The sequence below is a fragment of the Triticum aestivum genome, chromosome 1A (genome assembly GCF_018294505.1).
Source record: "Triticum aestivum cultivar Chinese Spring chromosome 1A, IWGSC CS RefSeq v2.1, whole genome shotgun sequence".
Lineage (NCBI taxonomy): Eukaryota > Viridiplantae > Streptophyta > Magnoliopsida > Poales > Poaceae > Triticum > Triticum aestivum.
The window spans coordinates 593,667,377-593,677,237 of record NC_057794.1 but is presented as its reverse complement, the minus strand read 5'-3'; the positions used below and the strand labels follow the sequence as shown (position 1 = coordinate 593,677,237).

At 48.4% G+C, this 9,861-nt stretch overlaps 1 protein-coding gene across 2 annotated transcripts; it reads right to left on the bottom strand.

The window, feature by feature from the left end:
• Positions 1 to 5,994: 5,994 nt before the first annotated feature.
• On the bottom strand, positions 5,995 to 8,439 carry LOC123183355 (zinc finger MYM-type protein 1-like). 2 transcript variants are annotated; one of them, XM_044596150.1, is made up of 3 exons: positions 8,240 to 8,439; positions 8,073 to 8,151; positions 5,995 to 7,898 (listed from the first exon to the last, which is right to left on the bottom strand). In XM_044596150.1, exon 3 carries the CDS (start codon positions 7,890 to 7,892, stop codon positions 6,405 to 6,407), a length of 1,488 nt encoding a protein of 495 aa, XP_044452085.1. In that variant the 5' UTR covers positions 7,893 to 7,898; positions 8,073 to 8,151; positions 8,240 to 8,439; the 3' UTR covers positions 5,995 to 6,404. The 2 variants fall into 2 exon arrangements, with proteins under 2 accessions (XP_044452085.1, XP_044452091.1); XM_044596156.1 differs by having other exon boundaries at positions 8,073 to 8,148; positions 8,240 to 8,429.
• Positions 8,440 to 9,861: the final 1,422 nt, after the last annotated feature.

The following is a 9,861-nucleotide window of genomic DNA, read 5'->3' as shown; positions in this document are numbered from 1 at the left end:
ATGTCAGGTACTGTAGAGCACCGGCGAGGCTGCGGTACTCTGTTGGATCAGTAAGACCCGGCAGAGGCGGCCAATTTGGGAGCTGTGTCCATAGGAGTTGGTGAAGGCTTGCAGGCAGACATGCCCGTGCACTCCAGTATCTCCGCTGCATACTTGGCCTGGGATAGAAACATCCCGACCGAGTTACGTGTCACGGCTATGCCGAGGAAGTAGTGCAGCTCACCCATATCGGTCATGGCAAACTCGGAACTGAGGGTGGTGATGATGCGCTCGAGGCAGGCCCGTACCGGACACCTGTGCAGGGTGTTCAACTGCACAGGGCCCCCAACTTGGCAGGGCCCCCAAATTTCTACTAGTACTAATGAATACTTTAACTATGGTTAATCAATGCATCTAGCAAATACTGCTGCTTCGGAATCTGCAAGAAATTTACTCCCAAGACCCCATCTCATTCACGTCTTCCGCTTCTCTCAATCCTCTTTCTCTTGCAGCACAAACATCTCTTTCTCTTCCCATAGTCCAAGTATTTTATCTCAGCTCCCGATCTTCTCAAATGGAGTAATGCACTCACATTTTCCCCAAAACAAATCCCTGACGCAATCAGTATGAACTGCTCCACCCTCAATCCATATGTTTAATCGGTGCCTTTTTCTCTGTTCTCTCATCTGATTATTTCAATCCCCTTTTTGCTTGCTGGTGGCCCGTGTCCTGGGTGCATCGATCAAAGTCAGAGGGAGGCCACCAGCGCTAGGTCATTGGTTCATCAAGAGGATCAACTGGACTATCAGTACCAATGCCACATACAGTACCGCCACATGGTCTTCTTCCCATATCTATCAAAGGATTTCTTTTTTATGGAATCAGAGGTAGTTTCAATCCTTGTTGTTTCTATGTTCAGTTTTTAGTGCATGAAATTTGCCTCTTAGTTTTATTTTCTGAGATGTCTTGTAGTTTTAGAATTAGGAATTTTGAGTCGGGTATGAAAAATGTAAGAAAATGAAAGAGATTGAAAAACTCACTCGACCTCGAAAAGATGCTTTTGATAACTTATTAGCAAAAGAATTGAATATTCCTTCTGAAAATTGTAGTGCAGATACTTGTGCTGTTGAGGTTCATGGAGATGAGATTATCAATTCGAAAACACAGAAAGAAGGATGATATACATAGCAAAGCCTTGTTTTCTACACTTGCCATTTTTTACGCCCAGGGCCTATTTTTTGATTTTGCACCGGGCCTCCAATTTTTCATGTACGGCCCTGGCTCGAGGAGTGTAGTCGAGGAAGCTGTCAAGATGATGTCGTCGACATAGAGTAGGAGGAATGATGTACCAAACATGTTGTGAAGTACGAATAACGACGTGTCGGACTTGGAGCATTTGAAGCCGAGGGTCGCTATATAGGTAGCAAACCGTTGGTACCACGCCCGCGGAGCTTGCTTCAAGCCGTAGAGAGATCGGTTGAGACGACACACATGATCGGGGCGGGACGAGTCGATGAAGCCCGTAGGTTGTCGACAGTAAACGACCTCATTTAATGTGCCATGCAAGAAAGCATTCTTGACGTCAAGTTGTCGTATCTTCCTATCATGGGAGAGCGCGATGGAGGGAATTATACGTATAGTTGCTGGCTTGATGACGGGGCTGAAAGTTTCATCAAAATCTAAGCCATGCTCCTGAGAGAAACCACGGAGGACCCACTGTGCCTTGTGACGATGGAGAGTACCGTCTTGCTTGAATTTGTGACAGAAAAATCCATTTGCCAGAGACGATATTCGCATTGGAAGGAGGACGCACAAGATCCCATGTATTGTTGGTGATGAGAGCAGTGTACTCCGCTGTCATAGCCGCAAGCCAGTTTGGGTCTTTGAGAGCACCCCGGACGGACTTAGGGATGAGTGAGGACGTGCCGAGCATGTCAACATTGAGGTTGAGATGGTCCCGTGGCCCGATGTCCTTACCAGCACGGCGGCGCGTGACCATGGAGTGACTCGGAGCGCGAGCGCGAGCGCGAGCACGCGCCTGTGTTGGCGCCTCAGCAGAAGCCGGCTCGGGCGTGGTGAAGCAGGCTCGGAGGCTGCGTCGGCGTCGCCAGGCTCGATGGAATCCGACTCGGAGTCAGAGCTCGAAGGCGACACAGGGCCAGACGGTGGCATAGAGCTCGACGGTGACGCGGCCGATGCGCCGGACATGGCGCTGCTTGACGTGGAGTGGTGCACTGGCGACGGAGACACGTGGTCGCGGACGTGCGAGGTGCCATCCGAGCTGAAACTTGGATCAGGTGGCCCAACATGCATGCGTGGCCCAGCATGCATGGGAAGAGGCCATACGATAGGATCATCCATGTCCGCTGGAGACATGGTCGTTGGCTGAGGATTTCCCTGGAGAAAATTAAAAGAAGAAGGGGTAACAGTTTCCGTTGCAGCGAACGGAAAATTAGTTTCATCAAAAATAACGTGGCGGCAAATTATGATGCAACGTGTCTTGATATCCATGCAACGATATCCTTTGTGGTTGGAGGTGTAACCAAGAAAGATACACGGTACAGAACGGGGAGATAATTTATGTGGCGTAAATGAGTGTAAGTAGGAGCGACTAGGAAAAGTGCCAAAAAGGGGCAGGGAGCCAAAATGGCTTTAGTGGGTAGTCTGTTGAGGAGATACTAGCATAGCCCGCGCGGCGGCACGCCGCGCCCAGTGATGCATTGTATTTATGCGGACCATAAAGACCATTGTTATATTTTTAATGATAGAATTGTACATGACTAAAACCCAAAAGGAGTAATGAAAGATGAAAAAGGAGTACATTTATTGCAGCCATGTATGATAAATACTGATGAACGGAAGGGTACTACTAATAAGGTCTACTTATTGGCACCATATACATCCCATTATATGGAACGTATCATATAGGATGATGCAACCGCATGAAAGTAAATGATTGCAGATGGCCCTAGTTCTGTTAAATCATCCTAGTGTAGCCCCATTTAGGATAGTGCTTGTAATGAAGTGGTAGAGAGCTTTTGCAAATTCCTGTATCTGTCCAAACGGTGTCTTTGCTCCTGTGTATGTCATTATGGCGAAATATGCACTTGAATATAAATTAGTACATAATTATCTAAAGCTCGTTGTAAACTATCATAAGATGATAGAATTTTTTTTGAAGGGAAGATGACTGAACTCGAAATGAGATTTGGAACACCAAATTGACCAACACCAGAGATAGAACTTCCAGAAATATTCTCTCTCATATCACCAACATCATCAACAGCAACCATTTCTACAAAATATAAAGAAGGATGAGCAACACAGAACAAATACAAAAAATAATCCCAAAATATACCAGACATCTTTTTTTTGCTTCTCACTAATGAAACTCACCCTTAATAACATTAAACAAAACATCGTCTAAATCTGTATATTCTTTCGAAAGAATGAAAACCAGCGACCAGTAAACGTCACTGAAGCATGGTCATGCTTTTTGTAGCTCATGAACGCTTGGACCGTATGACCACGTCCACATGTAACTCTCGAGAACAGTTCAGTCTGAATTCTGAACATAAGATTTTGTCCATTTTTGTCCATTTGTATACTCTACGCACTAACAAAGATCATATTAAAAAGCAAGGGCTCGCATAAAAGTGTCGCTGCTTCTTGAACACACACACATTGTTTAGAGAGTACTATCAAAGGAGCGCGCCCGCCATGTAATTCTTGAAGAACTATTCAGTCTAGAATCTGAATAGGAGCCCTTCTGCATTTGTTATACACCACACATTGACTCCTGTTGAAAAATAAAGAGTTGGCTACCCTAAAATTGCAAGTGAATTTAGGTGGAAACGTCGTACTTCGTGCGCCGGGTGGGAGTAGGGATCCAGTGCCGCACGGCAGGGCTAAACTGGATGGACAACACGCGCGAGTGGAGCATGCGCAGCTCGATGATCGGTGGGAACGTCAAGCACCAGGGCACCTTGTATTGGTTGATGGAGGCGCCATGAGAGATAGCGTAGTCCATCAGCTCCTCGGACGTGCCGGGCCGGATGACGCGGATCTCGAGCAGCCCGATGGAGCCGTCCGCCACTCTACCATGCATGCACACCGCATTCGGTCCCTCATCCATCTCAAGCGTCGATCGTCGATGGTCTCCTTGTCCACCGTCCAGCCGGCGCCGGCGCCGACCGTCTCCTAGTAGATGAAGTAGTGTCCGGGGATGCTCTTTGTGCTGGTGTACTGTGTACAACGCCATGGACACTCCATGGGGGGAGCCTCGCGATTGCACTGTAAGGAGAGCCATCCACAAAGCAAATGCTATCGCTATGGATAGAAAGACATGGAAGGCAATACACAAAGAAGAGGCACCTCGACTGCTGCCGCCATTATCCGTGCATGCCTCCCACCTACATCTCTCCGTGCAAATCCTCATATGCAGCTCGACATACTTGTGGCGCCGTTGCGATACCGCCGCAGCCGTTGCTCTTTTCCGCGAGCTTCAGCAGGGGTAATGTGTGTGTGGCCGGCGACACGCTTTACTTCCCCGGACCTGGTGTGTAGGGCGCATGCATGCATCATGTTGGAGGACGTCGTGTCCCGTGTCTGTGACCCGTAACCAGCCACCATCGACTCGGGCAGCTGCGCCGCCGCACGTCCTTTCAGGCACGCGCGTGCAAGGTCGAGGCGCTATACGGCCTCGCCCAGCCGCTGGTCCGCGTCACTGCGCGGAGCTCTGCCCGTCGCCTCATCCAGCAGCACGTCGGCGTCGCGCGTCGCGCCCCTGCGCGTGCTCTAGCGGCAACACCCCATGTAGTGCCTCATAGCACGCACCAATCAAGCTGCCTTGCCGCACCACCTTGCTGCAGGCAGTCGCTGCTTCTCCTGCCTGGTTCCTACCCGCCGGCTAAGGCAGGAACCGACGGCGAGGTGGGATGTAAGGTGCTGCTGGGAGTTGGGAGACGTGCACAGCAACGCAGGTGAGCTCCAGTGACCCGATGAGGAAAGAGGCCGGCTTTTTATACTTGCGTACGGCGGTCAGGCGGTGCAGCGGTGGCACGAGGTTTTGCTCGAGTCTTCAAGAGAGAAAAATATATGAAGGAAAGGGGCGAGCATTAATTAACTGGAAACATCCACATAAGCCGGGTCCAGTGGCGGAGCGTGAAGCAAAAATGAGGGGGGGGGGGGCAACTGGTTCAGACTTATGAAAAAAAAATTAGCAAGTAACACCAAGAAAGTGCAAGTTCATGTATGTATCAGGTTAGAATCATTGAAGAATATATATAGCAGTCTAAGAGCACCCAAGCATATTTAGGCATTTAGCAACCTCCTAACCATTTAGCAAAAGACGAATCAAACATGGATAGTTAGACAACATGGAGTACGTGATTCATTCAAGATTTGCTCTCCTCTTCTTTCGATCTTTAAAATCAGCAATTATATCTTCAAAGTTGAATTTTTTTTGCAAGTTCCCGTTCAACCTGTATAAGCAAGCTATTGGCGAGGTACTCATCTTCCATTGTGTTGCGCAGCCTTGTCTTGATAATCTTCAAGCTAGAGAATGCATGCTCAGCACTAGCAGTGGAAACCGGAAGAGTGATAAGCAAACGAATCAACCTATCAACCATGTTATAGATCCTATACCGTCCTGTCACAAAAAGGCATCTACAAAGTGCAATCAAAATTGTTGGCTTCTTTAGATCTTCATTATTAGAAGCATCTGAAGCAAAATGGTTCAATTGACGCTCCAATGCAATTAGCTCTTGATGTGTAAAATCTGCCGGATAGAACTTCTCGACCATTTTGCATATGTCTTTAGCATTGAAACATGCAAACCCATTTTTTGGTATTAGAGTTACACTAACAGATAAAAGACCCATCACTTTTTCGTTGAATTTCAAATTTAACTCATTCAATTGGCTGTCCAACGTTGCTCGAAATATCTCCACTCGGAAATAATGCTCTTTAGTAAAATTATCAGCTTGACGACGAGCACGACCCCCACATAAAATATATGGCTCATCCATATCAGGAATCTCAATGCCATGATCCATGCAAAACTCAACAACAGTAGTAAAAAAATCATCCCAACCATTATCTGATATCAGTTTTTCTAGAAGGGCCTTTGTGGATGAAACTAAACGAATAGCATTCACTATATCCTGTCTTTTCTTTTGCAAAGCTTTCCCAAGCTCTTCACTGATCTCCAATATCTCTCTCATCATACATAGGCCAAACACAAACTCAAAATCGATCAAGTAGTTGTAAGCAGTATCTGCATCAGCTCGGTGTGTACCAGCAGAAGCATCAGAAGCTATAGTTTGTAGAGTAGAACTTATTGCGTTGAACATATCCATAAGGCTAGATATAGAACCCAAGTGTGACCCCCATCGAGTGTCTCCTGGACGCTTTAATGCTTTGATCTAATTCCCCCCTTTGCTTGTCTCAATCTGATCAATTGCAAGTAGACGTGCAATCTCAACAACTTGGGCATCATGTAGCTCATCATGTCGCTTTGACGATGGGTCAACAATGTTTATGATGTAGAGAAGTTTCTGGAAAAATTGGCTAATAGGAACAACATCTCTTGCTGCAGCAACAAGGGCAAATTGCAGGCGATGTGCATAGCAGTGTACATAATAAGCATACGGACAATCTTTGAGGAAAAGTGCTTGTAATCCATTGAACTCACCCTTCATGTTGCTAGCCCCATTGTATCCTTGGCCACGCAAATTTTGAACATCAAAGCCATTATTGGACAATAAAGCAGACAACTCTTCCTTTAATGTTAGTGCTTTGGTGTTCTTTACATGTATCAGATCAAAGAAGCGTTCTTGTAACAAACCTTCTTTATCGGGGAATCTGAACACTACTGCCATTTGCTCTCTTTTAGAAGCATCACATGTTTCATCCACTAGAATAGAGAATTTTGAATCACCAATCTCTTGGCGGATATACTGCCTAACCTTCAGTGCATAAATACTCAATATCTCCTGTTGAATTTGATGGGATGTGTATTTGCTACACCTAGGAGAATTCTCTAAAACTACAGCTGCGATTTCAGGATTGAATTCTGCGAGAAGCTTTATCAATTCAATGAAGTTCCCTCGATTTCTTGACTCGGGTGTCTCATCATGGCCTCTGAAAGCACAAGACTGGAAGGTGAGCCACTTCACAACTGCAATTGATGTTCTTAACCGCAAAGTATCTCTCTCTTTCTCCTTGTTGTCTTGAACCTCCATAACGTTTACTATGTGGGTTGGTTGATCCAAGATAGCATGACAATCTCTCACTGTATTGTTGTGGTGTGAACAAGGACTACATCCAACATGAGACAAGAATGCACACCTTTCTCCATTTTTAACTTTTTTCCAATGGTCAAAGCCATGAGCAGAAAACACATCAAAACCACTTCGTTTCTTGATGTTTTTGTTGCCTAGGAAGCAGTAAAAACAATAAGCACGATGGCTGCTAGTAGAATATTCTAACCATGATGGAAAATCCTTGAACCAACTGAATTGGAAACGCCGTTGATGCCCAGGTTTTCCAGAAGGTTTGTACTCATTCAGTTTTGGCTGCATAGGACCTAGTTGCATGTATGCTCTTCGCACTTCATCTCTCACATTAGGTGGATATTGCCAAATTTGTGGTCGCGATGCAGGATCTCTCTGCAAGAACTCGACACCTCGAAATATGATAGGCTCATTTGTTTGTCGTTCGTCATTTTCACTCAGCTGTTCTGCTTCTTCATTTTCAGTTTGATGTTGTTCTTCATTCTCAGTATGATACTCTTGTTCAAGCAATGCCAATGGTAGAGGTTCAAGAGGCAAAAGACCTTCAACTTCAACAGATGTGTCATCTCTTTTTCTTTTGAAAAATGAATGCATAGTTGTTGCTCTGTTTCTCCCCATTGCTACCTAAATTGGAATTTGCAAACAAATTTTCATCAGCTAAAAAATCATAATTCCACATTTGTTCTTTAACTGGAACTAATCTACTTACTCTAGCAATCTAAAATCAAGAATTTAAGATGGCCTCCAATTAACTTAGCAAGATAGAACTGCAAAAATTAAGATCCACACATAACATACCCTGTTAGGCTACAGATCCCCCACAAATTTGGCAACCCCCACGAATTTGCTGCTATAGACTGCAGATCCACTTGCACTGCTGGAATTCAGAAAGGATTTAGGAGAAAACAGTGAGCATACACAATAAGTAGATGGGGATTTAGGGATTGGATTGGGAGGGGACTCACGTAGTTTATCAAGGAGCCAGGGAAGTAGGGGACTAGTGGAGATGGGAGGATCCAAGGAGGAAGAAGACCTAGCCAGTCAGGGGAGGAGGCGAGGAGCAGTAGCGGTAGAAGTCACCATGTCCCATGGGGGTGACCGGAGGAGCAGTGCGGAGGAGCCAAGGAGCAGTGGAGTGCGGAGGGGGGACAGGCGAACAGAACAGGGATGGGGCAGCTGCTCCCACGTGACGCGCTCATGATCGTTCAGGTAGCGCTCGGCGCCTGGGCCTCTCAGTTTCTGCTGCTACTGGGCCACGAGATGGGCTGTGAGTCCTATAAAAAAATATTTGGGCTTTTGGAAGGGGTGGCCACAGCCCGGAATTGTCCCCACAACGCTCCGCCAGTGGTAGGGGCATTGGCGTAGTTGTACTGTGCGGCGGGTGGGAAGAAGCCGGGCGCGACGGTGTACGGGTACGGGTGCGCCGTCGGCGCCGCGACGAAGCCTTGAGCAGCAGGTGAGCCGTAGCCACTAGGACCGTAGGACGTGGACCGAGGATCCCTGCGGGCGTGCCATTGCCAACCATGGGATACATATGGATCTGACCAGTCCACGGATTGTACGCGTTGGGGAAGTAGGAGCTGGATCCACCTTGACCACCGTTGCTCTTCTTTTTCTTGCCTTTTCCTTTGCCGTGTGGAACGCCATAGCCTGAAGGAGCACCATAGCCAGGGGATGGGCCGTAGCCGCTAGCTGTTCCCAGCGTGCTGACCACCTGGATGACGAGGGCCAGGCAGTGGAGCATGACCGCGGGTGGTGCTGGAGCCGCCACCTGACGGGGCGGTGTAGAAGGCCGCGGGCGGGTTGGTCCGGGCGCGGGGCTTCATCTCGTGCAGGATGAGCATGCTCCGGAGCTGGAGGAAGGTGGGGAACGGGGTCAGCATCGGCACGAGCGCGGCGACGCTCTCGAAGTGCTCGTCGAGACCCTTGAGAGTGTTGTAGACGAGGGCCTCGTCCGTGACCGCCGCATTGACGTCGGCAAGTGCATCAGCAACAGTCTTCTGCTTGCGGCAGACGGCAGTACTCGGTGATGGTGCGGTCACCTTGCTCAAGGTTGCGGAATTCCTGGCCGAGGTACATAGCACGAGCGCGCTGGTTGTCGCCGAAGAGGGCGTTGATGCGAGTCCAGACGGTGTAGGCCGTGGTGGGTCTTGCATGACCATGTCGAGGATGTCGAAGGCGATGGAGCCGTAGAGCCAGCTAAGGACGGTGGAGTCTAGGCGAAGCCATTCCTCATCACCGGCAGGAGGAGTTGCCGTGTCAAGGTGGTCGGCGAGGGCGTACTTGGTGACGGCAACGCGGAAGAGAGTGCGCCACTTGGAGTAGCTGGAGACCTTGAAATCGAGGGTGACAGGGACGAGCGCCTTGACACTCGATCTGGATCGCCGTGGCCTGTGCCCAGAGACCAGCAAGGGGGTTTGGTTCGGGAGCCATTCTTGCCGAGGAGGGGCGCGAGGAGGGTCGCGTCGGCGTGCGTGGAGGAGGGGGAGGAGGAGGCGGTGGCGGCGATGGAGTAGAGGATGCCAGGAGGAAGGTGCGGAAGCGATCAGATGTGATCGTAGGCTGATACCATGTAAGTTTGGGGAAT

What these genes read in the sequence shown, in the direction of transcription:
- LOC123183355 (XM_044596150.1), bottom strand. Translation starts at nt 7,892, where the DNA reads ATGGGGAGAAACAGAGCAACAACTATGCATTCATTTTTCAAAAGAAAA.